The sequence below is a fragment of the Dinoponera quadriceps genome, unplaced genomic scaffold, assembly GCF_001313825.1.
Source record: "Dinoponera quadriceps isolate SergipeBrazil2010 unplaced genomic scaffold, ASM131382v1 scaffold520, whole genome shotgun sequence".
Lineage (NCBI taxonomy): Eukaryota > Metazoa > Arthropoda > Insecta > Hymenoptera > Formicidae > Dinoponera > Dinoponera quadriceps.
Window position 1 is genome coordinate 258,115 of NW_014554615.1, and position 19,230 is coordinate 277,344.

General features: G+C 45.8%; 1 protein-coding gene across 8 annotated transcripts in view; it reads left to right on the forward strand.

Annotated features, from left to right (window-relative positions):
• LOC106740574 (lachesin-like) overlaps positions 1 to 19,230 on the forward strand; it is a 188,816-nt gene that overhangs the window by 135,263 nt on the left and 34,323 nt on the right. For 6 of the 8 annotated variants that reach the window (XM_014611752.1, XM_014611757.1, XM_014611754.1 and 3 more), the window contains exon 2: positions 12,384 to 12,476. In XM_014611752.1, the coding sequence (XP_014467238.1) occupies positions 12,384 to 12,476 (93 nt within the window). The remainder of the gene's footprint in view (positions 1 to 12,383; positions 12,477 to 19,230) is intronic. The other 2 variants (XM_014611756.1, XM_014611755.1) reach the window with 1 other exon arrangement.

The window sequence follows — 19,230 nt, forward strand, 5'->3', positions numbered from 1 at the left end:
ATCGACGGGTATCGTCCCCTAACGAGGATGGAGATTATATCGATTGAATATCGCGTCGTTTGAGCATCAGGTATGCGCAAAGCGGATTTCACGCTAACGATAGCCCCGTCGAAAGGGAATCACGAAGGACGGTTCGAATTGCAATATGTATGAAAAAGAAATCACGTGTCACTCGACTCTTCCCTAATTTCCGAAACATCTTTCAAGAAGTTCAATATTTACATTCAATATTGAATGCTGATATAGGGAAGTTTTTATTTTATGAAATACATCGAGAAAAATTCGATCGTACGCCTTTTCTATCGTTTCTCCGCTGGCAAAATCATAATTTTCAATATCTTTAAATTCAACAAACGCCTAAACATCGTTAAAAGATTGCTCTATAAGAAATCATTAAAATCGAAAAATCGAATTTTTGCTCATTTTGAAGATCTGGGCTCAGAGTTGCCCGGGTTACTCTAAATGACCGTAACGGCTACGATCACCAATATATGTCAGGAAAGTGCATTTTGTAAAAGGCGAGATTGCACAGAGTTTAATGTTTCTGTGCAACTTCACTACTCAATATGTATATTTTCATTTATACAACGTGAGTCTTTCATCGAAAACGAATCCTTTACATACGTAAGCGCACGCATTAAAACCAAGTTTAAGAATTACCTTGGAGCATTTATCACTCGACCTCGATGATGAAGAATTTGTGATACCGTCGAGTAACAATCGCTCACGTTCGCAGAATCTCGTCTCTCGACTCGAGCAATGTTGATTTACCCGTTAAAGTTGCATTCTCGCCGGGAATCTGGGCGTATGCGGGAGAAACGCACGTGTGTGTGAGAGAGAGAGAAAGAGAGAGAGCAGCCTGCTTTATTAATCAGATCACCACGTGCGCAGCTGCGAACGGGAAAAATCAATTCCCGCCGAATATAATTTGCCGGAGCGTATCAAACGTGCAAGAGTTAACGCACTTGTACCGCGAGCGAGCGGGCGACGCGATACGATGTCGGCGCGCGCGCGTCCGCGATGTGAAAACTTAATCGCGTTGAATCCTCATTCCGACGTCCGTTGCGGGACGTGGAACGGCGTTATCGGGGCTGACCCTCGCGCGTACCATTTCCCCGGTTCACGTTCGCCGCGATCCGGCGGAAAAATTTGGATCCAGTCGTTAAGCCGCGGTCGCAAATGCATTTAAGCATCCGGCCGTTGTTCAAGATCCCATTGAGCGCCGTGTCAATATAAATGTAAATGTCATTGGGAGCCGTGCGAGCGCATACATTGACGGTCTCTGGAGGACGATTGCTCGCGGAGAATATTGCAGATGCCCGTATGGGACGGCCGCCGCAATTGAATTGCCCTTCGGATTGGAACGTATAGAAATGTGTACGGTCGGCACTTTGTTTCGTGTATCGATCGTTCACGAGCATCGGGGATGCGGGATCCCCGCAGTGACGCTCGCTCTCCCTCGCTACGCCAAAGAGTGCGCTCCAATTGATCCGACGAATCGCGTCGCATCGTACCGTAACGCCGCACCGTTGTGTTTTACTACGCGCGAGATTTGCAGATCGCGAATTAGCGCACGCCGACGCGTTTCGTTACGACGACGACGATAACTCGATTCCGCTGCGATTCACACGGCCGCACTTACGCCCGAGAAAATGCGCGTAGACGCGCATTACAATGACCGGCGCTCGCCACCTCGCGATAAACGCCGAATATATAACCGGCGAATCGCGTTGCCCCCCTCCTTCAAACCTCTGGTTGAAATGAGGTGCCAACTCATTAGATGCTTGTGTTGCGTCGAAGAAATAAAGCTGGACTTTACATAGCTTCTAGTATCACGCACCGACGAGATCATACTAAAGACCATTATTGGTAGAATTTGGTGCACGGGAACATTTTGTTGTTTAATAACATCTGGTCGATAAATTCGTGTTAAATAATAACTGCAGAAATGCGATTTCACGAAAATATATTTAATATATTTATAATATTTAATATATACTGAATTTTATAAATATATAAAATATTATAATATGTATTTTAATATATATTGTAAGTTTGTGTACATATTGATGAAAAAAAAACATCGGGACAACCGTAAATTATAAAATTAATAGTCTCTTATTACGTTTTATCCAGGTATTTTTTATTGCATGACTAAAAATGGCCGATAATGTTATCCTTCAATTACCTCCGGACCCCTCGGGGCTTTTCTCCTCATATGAAAATTTTTGATTTCCATGTTACATTTTTACATGGTGAGTGAGCGTTCCGACACTCCATAGCTCTGCTTCATAGTTTCAAATTAATATTCTTGAGCCATGAAACAAAGTTACGAAACGTCACAATGATCACTCAAATCACATAATCATACAACAGTGTAAAAGGGAAATAAACATGATAAGAACAGCAGGGTCGATTCATCGGTGCGTCACGTAATGTAAATTACCAATTTGGATATTCAAATGTTGCTCATTATGTTTTATTATTTTTAAACGCAATCTCTTAACCAAGTACGATATTTACTTCGGAATGACATCATTTTCAAAGAGACTAAGCGAGACTGACGCTGTAATCTTCAAAATTCAACACAACTGTACCCTTTTCATGCGTTTTTCACCATTCAGCAGCAACTTCAATCACGTGATCTATTTTGACGCTAAAAATAAACATCGAGCGTCAGCGTGAAAAGACATCTTAAGACTAGTATCTCTCTCTCTGTCTCTCTCTCTCTCTCTCTCAGTTTGTCTCTTGGCGCTGTCGTGCACGTCGGTTGGATTAAACTGAGATTTACGAGTAAGCGATAATGTTATTTCACGTTACTCATTCATCCGTTTCATTCGTATTGCATCCGGCGCGATAATAAACTATAAATTTGTAAAACTTAATTTCGCGACCCTGCCACCGCCAGCCACAAATCTCCGTGATAGCTCTCTCTCTCTCTCTCTCTCTCTGTCTCTCTCTCTCTCTCTCTCTCTCACATGGTCCGCGGATGCGACATGGCGCAACGCACGGCGCTGTTTTTCCCCCGCGTTATCAGTAATTAAAAGGGCGAGAATAGAGTAAAATGAAAAATACGGCGCAAGTGGCACTCGTGAAATATGGAAGCTGCTTGAGCAGCGCTTTTTTCCAGCCGGCCGGCGCTTATCTGCAACTTTATGCGCGTTATTCGATTTTCGTGCGTGCATTGTTCACCGCGAAGCACCGGAAACAAAGCGTTATCTTTAAGCCGAAACAATGTTCCTCTCTCTCAATCTGCGCATGAAATAACCGGCCATAGCGATCCGCTCGAATCGCCATCATCGATCACGTGTGTGATGTATGCAGCGATATCGACAGCGAATCCCTTTTTAACACAGACGAATGGTCCCCCGCTGAAACGAGGAACTTTTTGCGGATTTTTGCGCGCACTATTTGTCAGTTGACACACGTACGTCGTGGAATCGGACATGGCGTGCGATTTAAATGTATCGATTCGGTTGATAGCCCTCTCGGATCTAACGCGATGCTTAGATCGGTGGAGTCGGGGCCGGAAGGGGAGTGGGAGAGTGAGGGGGAGGCATATGAATATTTGGAATCCGTTGTGCGAAGCCCCGAGCTGTTTGCATCTCGTCCCCGTGGGAATGAAGTTAACTACCGCCTGTGTATAGAGGTATGCACGCGTGCAGATTGTCTTGTCGCAATTAGGGCGATATAACTTAACGTTGAGTCGACAACGGAATCACCCATAGTGCACAGTTACTGCTCACGGTTACGATCGCGATGATCGCGCCTGTAAAAGGAGAATAATGTCGCGGACGTTGTTTATGCGGTCGCGAAAGGAACCCTCCATCACCGTCAGGGATAATGAATGTAGCCGCTTTTACTCGGGCCATTATTAATAATAACGGTTATAAATAAAGCCCGGACCCGATATCGGAAAATATGGGACACATATTGCTGTCAAACTGCACCGGAGATGGATAAATCAGATTTTTCCGCGTGTTTACTAATCCGTCAAAATATGAATGTAAAAAATGAAAATATGAACGGACAAAGCCGTGTTAAATACTGGTTTTAATTATTCCGAACGGTATTAACGAAATCTCGTATCAGAGGCACGAGCGAACTCGTTAAATAGCTGGCGCTCAGTAAATACATTGTAATGTCCCAGTTGTACAAATTAAAAGGCGCGACAATCGTAACCGACTGTCCAACTGTCGAAATGAGCGTTTCAAGACTCGTCGAGCTTTGTGTTTGCTCGAACATGCTGCGAAGACTTTCCGCGGCAATGTCCGGTAATACAATTCGCCGCGTTCCGAAAGGGAGTGTTAAATTAGCCGGGGATGAGGAGGGGGGGAGGGGGCGAATTAAACAATGAGCGAGAGAGAGGGAGGTCGGATTCGGCGCATACTGACCGCTCACGGAGCGAATACACCCCGGCGGCTTAACAAAGATATTAATTCATAAATCACTCGGGTAAGACCCGAAATTATTCCCTTAAGGAGCCGGTAGTCAAGTTGATTTACTGGTTTCCATGAATCACCCGAGCGTTCTCATTAGCAAAAGGAGGAAAAAAAAAAAAGTAAGGGCGAAAAGGAGAGAAAAAAATGAAGAACGCGCACTCGCACTCGCGCCGTTAACGCGGCCGAGAGAGGAAATTCGAGACACCCCCCGCGTTCCTGCGCTTACGGAAGAATGCGGAGTATTCTCCACCTTGTTCGGCGCACCGTGCAAAAAGAATGCGCGATAGCGACGCAATGTCGGGCGTTACGCGAAAAGTTCGTGGACCGGCAAGACCGGGGTTGTCGCAGGACGCGCGGGATGCACGCATCTCGTCGCTATTAACATTTCATCCGGCGAGGAAACACTTGCACTCGGCTACACACTCGGGTCTACGTGCTGCTACGTGTTCGGGATAAGAGAGTATGCCGTGGCCCAAGAAATACCTTCCCTCCGCCGCTTCCCCGTTCGCTCGCTCGCACTTCTCCTTGGGAGCGGCATGCGCCGAGTCTGTTCACGAGATTCTGCGGGTACGCAACTTGCCGCAAGGGGCTCCCTTCACCGCGAACTTGCAAACTTATGCTGACTCCGGGCCAAGTGGCCGGGCCGAGAGGACGATACTTTGACCCATATTTTATTTAGCGCGCGAAGACGGCTCGCAAAAGGAGTGCTTCCGTCCGGATGAGGCCGTAATGAACGTTTCATTGAATCCGAGCGGCTGCAATTAACGTCTCATTTACGCCGCAGGCCAATTTTTCTTTACTCCATCGGAGATTTTCAATGAAAACGCGCCGCGCCGCCACGGCGGGAATGTCGGTAAGGAACCGAGGAAACAATTGAGCCTGGAATTAAAAAGGGACGGTAATTTAAATCTAGGAAATTTCAGCCCTCGCGATCTATTCTTCACGACAGTTCCCGGTAATACTCCGGCGCCGATCGAACACGAAAGAAACTGTAGGATTTCATTAAAAAAAAGAAAAGAAAAAAAATGAATTGGACTTTGAAACAATTTTGAATTATTGACTATATAACGAAGTTAAAGTCACTAACTTACGTCTCCCTTTAAGCCTTACAACTTTTGTCTGAGATGTTTACCCTATTTTCCATGTCTTTCGAAATATTGGTCTAGAATAATTAAAATGAGACGCCCTGTGTGTCTCATCGTGGACCGTCCGGTCTAATTATCATGTGGCAAGCGCAAATATACTTAATCGATCGAATCTATTCAATCGTGAACTATTCAGCCTAATTGTCCAAATTTATTCAAGATCGATTCCTCCGGACGTACCTATATCAGCGGAAATCGTGGTGAAACATCAGACGGACGACACCGGGAGAAACAATTATACAACTTGGCTGATACGAAATTGAGCCTAATGCCCTACCGAGTCGACGCCCTGCAATTCTGCGACTACAGGATCGCACGAAGATTACGCGAGACTTTGGAAACTCGCCCCGCCTAGCTCGAAGCGAACCGCCACGTCGAGAAGGGAGAGCGCTGGCCGCTCCGATTCATCTATTATTAAACGGAAGCGCGAAGTTAAAAAAAAAAAAAGAGGGAGCAAGAGAGAAGCGGGGAGAGAAAGATGGCGGTGAGACAGTGGAAGTTTAGGACAGTGCATAACCGTTCTCGCGCTCTTTTACGACGGTCCCGCTTAATTTGCTGCGCGATTGCCACTTCTGCGCTTCCGCGGACGAAGACAGCTCGGCGAGATCCAATTTTACCTAGTTTTTCAACTTGTCGGTACCTCGGAGTTGGTCCTTTTATTCCTCACGGATCTCATCCTTTCCCTTTCCGCGCGCGCACCACCGTTTTCCTGACCCCGTTGCACCCTTCCCCCCTCCTCACCTCACCTCACCTCACCTTCCGGCCATCCTCCGCCGACCAGTCTACGCGTTACTTCTGTTCGCAAGTCGCGCCTCTTTCTCACCCCTTCTCCTCCTCGCCACCATTGCATCGCCGCCCTCCGCGAGCAGGAAGATCCATCCAGTGCATAAAGAGAGAAGGATTAACACGGTTGAGTGTAAAATTAAATTTATTCCCCTGCAGGTTTCTGTAATATCCTTAGCCTCTCGAGACTCGTGTATCTTTGTAACCGTAGCGAACCCGCGCGACTTTGACTTATTCCCCGATAACTGAAGAAGGTTATTAATTAAATTTAAACCGAGGTGAACGCGAGGTGCGACACTAACGGGACTCTAAAGGCGCACGAAATCAGCGGGAGTTATCTCGAGCGTAAAATCGTAGGGAAAAGCGGCGCGCAACAACGAGAGAAGACGCGCGTATTCCCTCTTTTGTTTTTCCCTCGCATTTTCGGATCGCGGGAGAATATGATTTCATTCTTGAAAATCGCCGGACAGACCGCCAGCGACACTCGCGAACGAGCGTGGACGGCGACGCGAGTCATAAATGTCAATTTCTCCCCGAGCGAAAAAGGTCCCGGACATCTCGCGAGCGGCTACCGTTCGTGACAGTCCCGTCAATATTATAACACGGATACAAAATCGCGAGGGGCACCTCTCGCGTACTCTATGTTCCTCATCCGTAATTAATCGCGATGCGAGCTTCAGCGGAGGAGAATGGGAGGAGGGGCAGATGTTCATCGATTTAATATGCAAGCAGCGATGCGCGCGCCCCGGCCGAGCGGTTCTCCGCCTCCGGCCTTTACCTTTTTAATTCTCCGGTGAATTTTATCTCGGTTGTTACGGCGCCGTCGCTTGAATTAGTTAAAGAGCCTATCGGAAAAGTGGCGACAGACCGGAACGAAGCAACTTGGGTAAAACACCCCTCTGGGTGTATAAAGCTGTATTAGGCGTCGTACCTTACTTGGCCGTGCAACTTCCTAGTGCCGTCCGGGGACTCCCGCTCCTCCGGGGATTTACATGCGGTCGAGGAACCATTCAGCGAGACAAAGTGAATAATCAATGTGCACGAAATTATGTTAAGTAGACTATGACTTTCATTATCCGCCGTAAGTCAGAGCGAGCGTACGAGCGAAAACGGCGGGGATGATGCGGTTTCGGGCCGCAGTCGGGAGAATGCGTGAGAAATGTAGAGGCATTTATCGCCGTATGGATACGTAACGTCATGTGCTCGGGTTTTGAACAATGTAGCTAATCCGACCGAAAGTGTTCTACGGTTGGGCGTAGCGAGATAAGGCTCGCCATGGAATAATACCCGTTGGATTACGCCGGCGTGTAATCTGCCTTTTACCTTCCATTATTTTATGTCTCAGTTTCCATTTATGTAATTAGATAACCGTGAAACAATGTGGGACTATTTGTTCCTAAATGGGAAAAAGAATTTCGTTAATTATACGCGCCCGACCGCCGGCTAATGAAATATCTATACTAATTACGATGTCGGCGATAATTCGTTTTCTTTTCTCACCCGCGCGTCGCGTGTATTCACCCGAGTCGAAATTTCGCCACCGTGTTAAACCTTGAATTCTACAATGGTGATAATATTTATAAATACAGCACTGTAAATAAGTACATTTTGCGTTTCACGTAACGTTAGATATATATTTTACGCGACGCGAATCCGATTCGTAATCGTGAAAAATCAAATTTTCCGCCGCGGTACGCCGGTATTCGGCTTCATATCCGAGTTCCTTTCACATATCAATCGGATTACGTTGCACGGAACAATAAGAAGATTATTGATGACGAAGTACGATCTGCGATACAGATATGATCTCATGGAGGCGGATAAACGACGACGTTTGACGGGAACACGGGAGGCCGCGCGAAGAAAGTAACAATAATTTGGCGAGATGCCTCGATTTTTCAACCGGCCTCATTACTCTTTCTCGCGATTTCCTACCCTCTCCTCTTTTCTCTTTTTTTTTCCTCTCTCTCTTTTTAAGCTCCCCTCCTGGTGTTCTGCCCGTTTGATAAATAGTTCCTGGCAGTTTGACCTTTCGATGTGAATTCACGAGAAAAGACAAATCGATTCCGTTCCCGAGTGACCCGCTCGTCCGTAACAAATATTACGTCGCTCGATAACCGTCTACAGGAGTGTTTTGTGTGACCCTTCGCGTTTTCAAAGGAAACGAAGTGCCGCGCTATATTAACTGTCTGCGAACTCTGCGTCGCGTCTTCTTCGGAGCCAAGAACATCGTGCTCTCGTCGTCGTCGCTCCCACCGGCGGTGGAAATATCGTGCCGTCAAAAATTTCCGTATATACACGCGGCGATAAAATTCCGCTCGCTCGCTTCGCAACGATCACGCAATCCCGTGACTACGTTACATCACTCGCGCGGAGGCCACGTTTTACGGTGCTTACGTGAACCATGACGGAACGTAAAGTAAATACCGCGGAGACTTGAATAGTCTGAACGTATCCGCGTAAACCCCCCGGGGACGCGCGGGGGAGGTCACCGTGCCGGGTAGGTGGGATGGTATGCGGTATCGCGATGAAAGGCCGAAGCTCCGAAAAGCTGTCTCCTGATTGCGCGTAACCGCGCCCGCCGCCAAGATTGGTCCATTAATCTTACCACGGACGCACGCGATATCAGAGTTTCACGAGGAGGCAGCGCGTCCTAAATAAACGAGCGGTCGCCCGAAAACACGGCGGCGCTGTCGCGGAAAATGCAGTCGCGCAATTGCGCGCAGTAGCTGCAGCTGTACGAGCGTGCGGCGAAAAGAAAAGGAAAAAGCGAGCGAGCGCGGCGGAACGGCCCGCAACAGTGCGCGAAATCCAACAATGAAACCTTTCTTAGCGGGTGCGGCTGTTAGCGTAAGCTTGAATGGAACAGCGGTCGCGGTCAATGGAATTCAGTTATCCAAGTTCGAGCGTAACAGAAAATTTGAAAATGCGCCAGAGAGAACGGGCGAAGATACCGTGAAAATATGGCAACGCCAGAGAAAACACGCGGAGGCGCGCATTGTCGCTGCGGTTTTTATCGCGCGTCGGGGTGTTACTCGGGAGAGAGAGAACTTTTATGCATAACGCATCGTAAACATATTCCAGATGCATATATTACAATGTGTGTTTGAAAAAAAAAAAAAGCAAACATATATACAAAGCCAGGAAATATTGTGAAGCACGTAAGTCACACACAGAGAAACTCGTGAAACATTCATTCGTACGGCTAACGAACGCGTTTGCCGCGTTTATTCCGAAAAATTTCGCCCGCGCGTTTATTATAAATTAATCTCGTAGAAATTTACATAGATTTTTTCCCGCTTGTTTTATTTTCTCTTTTCGTTTGTTGTCTCTGTGTGAGCGTGTGTGTGTGTTTTTTATCATGCTCCATACGACACCGAACTTACGCGGGAGCACGCAACATTTCGACAGATTTATGCTCGTCATTAATTTATTGCGCACGCCGTGCGCGATTACTCACGGCGCACGTAATTATAATTTCCAATTTTCACTTGCGCAGAAGACATAAAACGCGCGATATATATTGGCTTTTACAAATTTACATTTCCCTCGTGTAATCTACTACTCCCGTGCTCATAATGCAAGTAATTTTACCCTCTGTCATCTGCGAATGTAATTATCCTCAAGTTGCTCCGTGGCTCGCATTTATGAGACGCACGAAGTTATATAACTATCGGGGAAGCGCCGTCACCGAACATCGTTAAACTCGCGACAAACGGTTGTCATAATCTCCAAGTTTAGATAGTTTCGTCACCTCGAATTCACGTCGGAAAATATCGCGACGCTATCGCGCGTTACTACCCACAAAATTCGCGACGATTCGTATAAGCCCGACAACAATTCGGACGTGCGCGCTCCGCGCTGCAAATAAAATGCGACGCCGGCGTTTCGCGTATTTACCTCGTTCGTTTAAAGTAGTCCAGTAAACTTTTTAATCCCGGATACGACGTCTAATCCTCCTACCTTGTTAATGGATATATGGCGTATCTGGACGTCCCGAAGAAAAAGATGAAAATGCGGCAATTCCAGAGAGAGGGATATGTATTATTGTATCCGTCCGTCAGACTGACACGTCAGAGACGAAAAGCCGCAAATAAAATATTCCCCCCGAGGTAACAAAATATTCCCTTTTTGGAATTAAGGGCTTTCAAAAAGTAGCGAATGCAAAGGACTTTTTTTTTTTTAATTTAACCGAGAGAGAAGCCCGCCGACAAACACACGTCAATCGCTGAAAACACTGCCGCGCGCTCTCGCAGCTGCGCAAATTAAAAATTGTAATTATATAGATCGCGGACGCGATAAATACCTTTATAATTCTCGAAAACGCCAACGGGGAAAAAGTGGCAGCGTCCGGCGCGAAAATACAGCCGGATGAAATGACCGACTGTAGCTATTATCAATAAGTTCAAAGCTTTGCTCTGATCCGAGCGTAGGCTAGCGGGCATTGTGGACGCGCACCGCTCGTGTGTACGTGCGTGTCTGATTGCTCGCTTTTATTATCGATGGATTTAATGGCCGCGCGGGCCGAGGAGCGTCCGATTTATCTTTCAAACGTATTGAAAAGCGCCACGAGGCATTTTAAACAACGCGCTGTAATTTCACACTCGTCAGGACTCGGCTCGGTTGCCGCGCTCTGCAGTCATTCGACATCCTATCTTTACGCTGCACAGCGCGCGGCCCATTGTGAGGGAGCGACCGAGAGCCCGACTACGCGATCGAGTTTCGTGACTTTTACTCCCGATCGAAAATATCCGCGGTTGCATTACGAAGCTCGCCGACACGGTTCCGCCGCAGCGACACGGTCGATCGATCCGCCCGGATTTTCCACGTTTTCCTCGTCCGTTCAAGTCCACACCGCTGTGAGAACTATCGACTAATGTTAACGACGGAAATTGACGAAAAGGGAAACGGTTCCTCGCTGATTGGTTATCCGCTATTGCTCCGCTTCGCCTGCCATCTTAACGCCGGTTCTTCCACTTTCGGGTAAATTTATCGGATAAATATCTGAGGAACGTTCTCGCATGGGAATAAACTACAAGAACAGAAAAATATTACTGGTATACTATCGAGGAACATTATTGAAGAACAGTAACATACCGATGATTTTTTCGTATTGCAATTTATTTCCATATGGGAACGCTCTTCAGATATTTGTCCGTTGGATAAATTTACCTGAAAGTGGAACAGTCGATTCTTATAAAGGAATATTTTATTGAACGGCCCGGATTCGCGCCGAGAAACCTGCGAACAACCGGGATGCATTTTATTTACGGATCAAATCGTAAAGTTATGTCCCGGTCAGACGCGATCTTTCAGAGAAGTATTTCGTCCCGCAGAATTGAATATTTAATTACGATTTCCGATGTCGCGAGCAAACTTTCAGGAACCGGGCGCAAATTCAATACGATGCTGTCGGTGTGAATCAGGTGTTCGTCACGCTGGATACTCGAGCATCTCTCCGCGCGTTAACCGAATTCACGAGTAATACCCTGCTACTCGAAATCGTGGGTTCCGATTTAGTGGATTTCGATTAAACTGATTCACTGATGTTTTCAATTTAACCGGATCTTCGATATACTTCACATCGTTACGTTCTACGGTTGCCGCGACGCAGTTCACGCTGATCGTTGTCATCACAATCTCGTATAAACAAGCGAGATGTGCGGGGAAATTAATTTATTTCGAATAACACTCGAAAGAATCGCGAGTACCTCTCGATACGTATCGGTAAAGGGATAACCCAAAGAAATCTTTTTCTCTGTATCGATCATTTGACGAAGCGACGGAGATACTTCGACATACTTCAACATTATGTCCTCTTTAATACGCGAAATTGTATCGTACGCTGCGAATGCCAATTTTCATCCGGAATAATCGTTGAAACATCTCTGAAATATCGTGGAATGTTTCCTCAAGAAAATATATCATTAAAACTATACCGGTTTTATTCGCGCGAACGACAGATTCTCGATCTCCAATATCTCATAACATCCGTATCTCTTCTTCATTGCAGGACGTCAAGCGAGGAATCTGGAGATACTGGCACAGACATTGGGCCACCATCACGGTACGCTGGATGAATCATTATTGGACAATTACGATAACAGTGAGTGACCATACGTTGACGAGAGAACAATTCAGTTGGAAATCGCTAGCGAAAGCCGCTAGGTCTCGTGGGATGTTGCGGGAATGCACTCGATGTCGAAAATCGGACTCACGTGGCCGCATGTTGCGAGTGTCAGCCGGGACCGAGCATTATCGTCCTTGTTGTTTGCGTTAAAGGCCAAAATAAACTACGAGACACCGGCGCTTTCGCGCTGTGTTAACGGCTGCATGTTTATGCGCGCACGTATATACACGTGTGCAGGTATGCACGAATATGCGTGTGCGAATGTGAGAATGCGCGTACGTCGTACGTGGAGTCGCGGGCGCCCCGTGAAATGGACCATTTCGCGCTTCCGCGTGCTGCACGCTCGCCTGCTTGTAAAATAACTTTCTCCCCTCCCCAGCCGCGATTCGATTCTTGCCCATAGCGCCAACCTCGGGCTCTTTTCGATATTACACTGGGACGATAAAGCCGCGGTGGGCTTATCGCCGTATCGAGCGCAGATTGTTTTATACCTATAATCTCCATTGAAAATAACCGTATTGCGTGCGAGTGCCATCGCCTAGCAATGGATTTTTACGGTGAACGGGAAATTTTTTTCCCGCTCTTTTTCCTCCGTCGCGCTGTATAGCGATTGTTTCTTGCGGGAGACGGTGAGCGTCAACGAGTTGTCTTCCGTCGAAACCCGTATGACACGTTGCGAACGTCTCTGGTGAATGAAGCACTTTTCTTTCTTAAATAATAGCACCACACGTGATAAAGTTTACGTTAAATATTTGTGCGGTGAATTTTTAATTTTGCTTCACACTCCTACGGTATATGCGGTCGTGTAAAATTGATCCCATTGTCGCCGGAATGTCAGATATCGCGATTAAATTTTAACGACAATGCCATTTCGCGGACTACATTTTCTGAATAGTCACGATGTTAAACGGACTATTAATGAATAGATTAAAGACATCAACGCTCAAGTGTTAAATGGAATTGAAAATTGATGCGATTAGGAGTTAATTATGCTGATTTAAATTATGCCGGAAATTACGTTAGGTTATTATGTAGATTTTCTCAAACGAGACGCGTCACGGGTAATCCCGCAGGAAACAATTCCCTTTTCGGACAGAAAGTAACACAGTGTACCCCATAATGACGTAGTAATACGATAGAATATCCACGCAGTTGTTTCCAGAGTCAGAGTTACGACTTTCCCGGCCTTTTGCGAACCTGGCTATACCGGGACAGCTTTAACGACCAGATTTACGGAGACATTTATGATCCCGTCGCACAGGAAATTACGAGAATTGCTTTAAATGCTCCTTTTTTCATCAGCGTGGAAGCTCACGTTTTGCAATAAGGAGGATGTCGTCCCGTTGCGATAGGTTCCGCGAGTGCTTCGCAACTATGACGTTCGAATCATAACTCAGAGATGCAGAATAACGTTATTAGCATCTTGCGTTACTTTAGCGCCTCGAAAGTTATCCCCGTTATTTTGCATGCATCTGTAAATCAAGCGTAAAGGCAACAACGGAATTAGGGAGCGCACACTGAAAAACCCATTTAGTTAACTCAAACAAAATACTTATATGGACAAATGTAGTGGTTGTGAGAACCAAAATTTGGTTCTCCGAACCAAACCTTTTTCATTCTCGTTCTACAGAACCAAACTTTGGTTCTCATAACCAAAATATTTGCTTGCCTATATCCAAACAAGTATGCTGTTAGAGTCAACTAAGTGGGTTTCTCAGTGCATGCTGCTGTTCGATAACATGAGATAAATACGAAATAATTATTATCACTATGAATATCTTCGAAAAATGAAAATATTTCCTTGGCGACTTGATGGAGATGACAAAAATTACATTTATAGAAGATACTCGAGATGATGATCATCAGTATCATTGCAATTTTTGTTAGGTAAATTTTTCTCCTGCTCTGAAATATCGAAGACATCCAAGATGGCAATAGTTATTATCTCACTCTGTACACAGTAAAAAAATTGTATGCTAAAAACGGTCTACTACAACACATGTTAATAAGGAAAATGTGTTAATTTAACATTATATTTGTATACTTTTTAACACATTATTCGTGTTAAAATAACACGAAATTTTAGTAGACCGTTTTTAACATAAAATTTTTTACCTAAACGTTTTTAACAATAAATTAAAAAAATTTTTTTTATGTGTATAATCTGCACATTGCATAGCCAACACGATGATTGTTAACGTGTAAAAGTAATATAATATCGAAATATTTGATAAGAATTGTTAAAGAGTCAATTAACGCACTCGGATAATTAAATATTAATTGGGGATTTGGGGAATTAATTAATAATTGGGATACACTCGATTTGACGAGGAAGAGAGACTCTCTGCGTACGTTTATAAGTCTAGTTTTTCCGTCAGCGTGTACGATAACACTGTCAAATATATTATCCTCTCATTTAAATTTATTCGCACCAACAACTTGTACTCAGCTCTTATAAATCTTTCTACGTTTTCCTGTGGAATATTTGATATTATGCACGGGAAAAATATTGTAATAAAAATTATTACAAAACTTTTTAATGTTGGATCATATCGGAATTATAACTGAAATTAATATGTTATTATATTATTATAATCTTTAGTAATATATACAAGGAAGTACATCACTAAAGATTACAACACACATCATAATTTCAATTATAATTTCGGTATGGTGCAACATTATATAATTTTAAATACTACAATACTTTCTCCGTGTAGGCTTTCGCGAAGGTGGGTATAGATACTTAATTTGGCTTCCGAGTCAGCTTCCGTGTCCCTCATGGATCTGTTTCCTTCGGAACAAATCCATGAAGTACGAGACGCTAATTCCGATGCCAAATGAAATAACGAAATATTCCCATCGTATTCTCTCCGCGCCTTTTTAATGTTGCGGCTCTGCGAGAAGTCGCCTCTCTCTAAATTTCTCGCGCCGGTGTCCTACATCCGGGCACGTACGCGATCAGCGTACCGGCAAGTCTGAATCCTCAATAGCCGTGCCTTTATGACTAGCAGCGACAAATCCCGGCGGGATTCCGCGAATCGAAACGAACGTCCCGCTTTCGCCCGGCGCGGCTTAATAACCATTTGCATATGTCTTATCGGTCGATATCAGACGAGTGCGCCCGGCTAGGAGCGGAGCAGTCGTCGAATCCCGACGTCAGATAAAAATATATCAGCCGCGTCACAAAAGCCGGATGAAATCTCGCCAACTCCACCTCATCCGCCCACTCATCCAAGTCCCCCTCGCGCCCCTCGCACCGCTGCCTACCGCTTTCGTCGCTCTCTCCCACGGTTCGTTCTCCAGTTCCCTAGTTCTCCACATTCTCGTCTTTCTCGTCAGGATTCTAGTCCGCCTTTTTGTTCGCGAAAATCCGCGGCGAAAACCTCTCCTGCGGACGGAAGACGGGGGAGAGAGAGAGAGAGAGAGAGAAAGAGAGGAAGCAAGAGAGGGAGTTTCGGTATGCAATGGTTCTCTAAGTGCCTCCCAGTCCTCGTCCCACGTCTCCCTCTATTTGCCCGTCCCGCACCGATCGATATCGCCAACACCCGTGATTCCGAAGCCATGTGCCGGCTTCCGCGTCGGGACGGAAGGCATCGGCACCGCGCTGCGACGCGCGCCGGTCGTAACGTCAGTGTTCGACGGAACACGCGCGAATCATTCGTCACAATGGTGACGCGCCACCGCTCGACTTACACCCCCGCCGTAGTTTCTCCTACTCCCGGAGAAGTCTATCGCTACGTCCGTAACGTAACGCGCGTTCGGCGTTTGCACCTTCCTTCCATTCTTCCTTTCCTCCCTCTTTCCTCCTTCCTTCCTTCCTTCCTTCCTCTCTTCCTTCCTTCCTTCCTTCCTTCCTTCCTTCCTTCCTTCCGATTTCCCGCTCCACCTGTTCCCCCGACAAGAGAATTCCCCTTCCGCCTGAAACGCGATCTCGCCGCCGTGTGCGCCGAGACTAATCGGTAACATGGGCACTCGGGAAATCTTACGATCTGACCAATTTCCCGGGAAACGGGACGACAACCCTTACGTTCCGGGCGGAATCAACGTTTCTTTGCACGATAATTTGCGATGTTTCGCCAACCTAGATTTCTCGCGAGATCTTTAATATAGATATTCGTTGTGTTTCAACCACTGTTGCAATTGATGAGAACAATAGAGATACGCATCGCGAGAGTAGCAGTATATCTATGTACAAGCGTGAATGCGTATATAGAGTTTTCACAACGCGAAACGTAAGCACACTGAAGCAGCACACAAGATAACTCGTCACGCGTTAATTATGTTTTGGACAAATCGGTAACATGTGCACTCGGGAAATTTAACGATCTGACCAATTTCCCGGGAAACGCGACGTCACGCGTTAATTATATTTTAGTGTTTAAATCTCTCTCGTGCGCGATCTAATTCGAACTTCGAATCGAATTCTTACCATTATTTGGTGGTTCGATAGTGTTTATCAAAGTATTTTTTTTTTCATGTACGTTAGAATAAATGATAGCATTTATTTTGAGAGGTAGAGCTTGTATAAAATGTACTGAATATTAAATCGTCGTTTTCTTCGAAATATATGTTATCGTTTTAATGTTATATGAATATCAAAACTTACATTCCGAAATACTGTAACGTAATGTGTAATATTTCAGGAGAATATATTAGTAACGAATAACGAGGGCAAAGAGACCGAGATACTTTTGTGTGTCTGTCAATATCGGATTTCAAGCGGGGTGAAACAAAAACGTGTTTTACATAATGCGAAAATAATCAGAAAACTTTTAATCATATGGAACCAATAACGCTAACTAATCGGATACGCCAGCTAGACCGTTAATTAACCGTCTCAACCGTGGAACAGGATGGATGACGAATAATTTAATGCTTACGATTCGTTTGCACCCTAATCAACCGAGTAGCTTGCGCTAAGCCGGCAATGTGGGGAGCTGGGGGTTGTTTAGATAAACCATAGGCATTATTTGGAGAGGGTTTACTCGTCGCGAGACAATCAGATCCGTAACTAGACCTCGCATTCTGAATAACAGCTGAATAAGATCCGGCTGTAATTTGCGGTAATGAACCGATTGTTATCTCGCTGATGTGCATGTAAATGGCGAGACGCGAGCAACAGAATAAACTAAGCTCACAGATATAACTCCTAGATGCTAATTAATAACGATCAAACGCGAAGTTATGAATTCAATGGAGGAATGTTCATCAAGACTAATTAGTATAAATGACATACCGTTCATTCCGACATAGCGCTTGCTGCGAATTCATCGGGAGCTTATCTCGAATCAATTCTTAAACGACTCCACATTCGTGATAATCATTTAAGTATTTCGCTTCTAATCGCGATCACGCTGGAACAATTCACGTAGTTACTTTGTGTGTTTGCTATGATCATTTTTTTAAATATTAACGATTGATGAATCGTATTGCGGCGGGACAAATCGAGGCGCGCTGAAATAGAAAAATAACCAACCTCGTCACGTCCGTTCGTTCGTACGCGGTGAAAAATAAAATGTTGATTTTAACATTTTTTACACGCTCCAGAAAATCCACTGAAAATTTCGGCCTCGAACCGAATGATGCTAAGACCGCGGGAGCCTCGTACACCGTATTGCAAGTAATATTTGTCCTCGTTAAGAGACAGAATCAAAGACGATAAGGGAATAAGGGACGAAGTTAGGCCGACTATAAGAAGACCGTGCTTGAATCTTAAACTAACCGGTACGACCACCGGCATGGCGCATTTTGGAGACGAAGTGCTCAGGCGCGGGCATGAATATGAATGAGTCCGCGGGGTGATATTCTGAAGTGCGAAATAAAATAATTTCCTTCGTCGTAGCTTGCGGCTTCGTGTTGCCGCGGAATATGCACGAGAAAGAGAGAGGAGGCAGAGTGTCAACGGGTACGAACGAACGCGGGGACAGAGGTGCAAGAAAGAGAGAGAGAGGAAGGGAGGGAGGGAGAAATGAAGAGGGGAACGTGATGGCGAAAAATGCGAAGCGAGCATTCGCGGACGAACGCGAATGAAACCCGTTTCTTTATCGTCGGCAGCAAATGGCGTCCACTACCCCCATGGTTGCCACGAGGAGCGGTATATTCCGCCTGTCGAAATTTTCGACGACAGACTGGAGGCGCGAGGAGCGGCAGGGAGAGAGCGGAATAACGACCAAAGACGGAAGAGGCGACGATGATGCCGGTGCGAGTGCTGAATAGTTAGTAAACGTTAAGTAACCGACGCTATATCGACCTGTCGAGTGTGTGCATATCGGATTTCGGAGGTGGCGTCGGCTGCGACAGCCCGAGGCACAATTCGACGGGATATTACATTTAAACGGGACTTATTTACCCAGCCGACTCTGCGTTAACACTACCGGCGGCGTGAAAGATGCCGTCTTCTTTTCTCTTATCCCGCGCCCTGCCTATACCAGATGACACTTCCTGCGGCTGTTATCCGGCGAAGCGCGCCGCCGTTCTCATCGCGTCGCGCGGTGTCGTTCCCCGCGGTTATTCCGCTTGCAAATCGCCGGCAGATGGGGAAAATTAAATTAGTCACGGTCGCACTTATAATTATAACCTGACCGGCCACCTTCCCTCCCTCTCCCGCGGCAACCCGCGGCAGCGCTTCTAGCCGTTTCCGACCGACTTCGCCAGGCACGTACGGGAGCGCCGGGTAATAGCAGTAATTTTTCCTACGTTAATTTCATGCAAAACTTTCCAGCTTCGG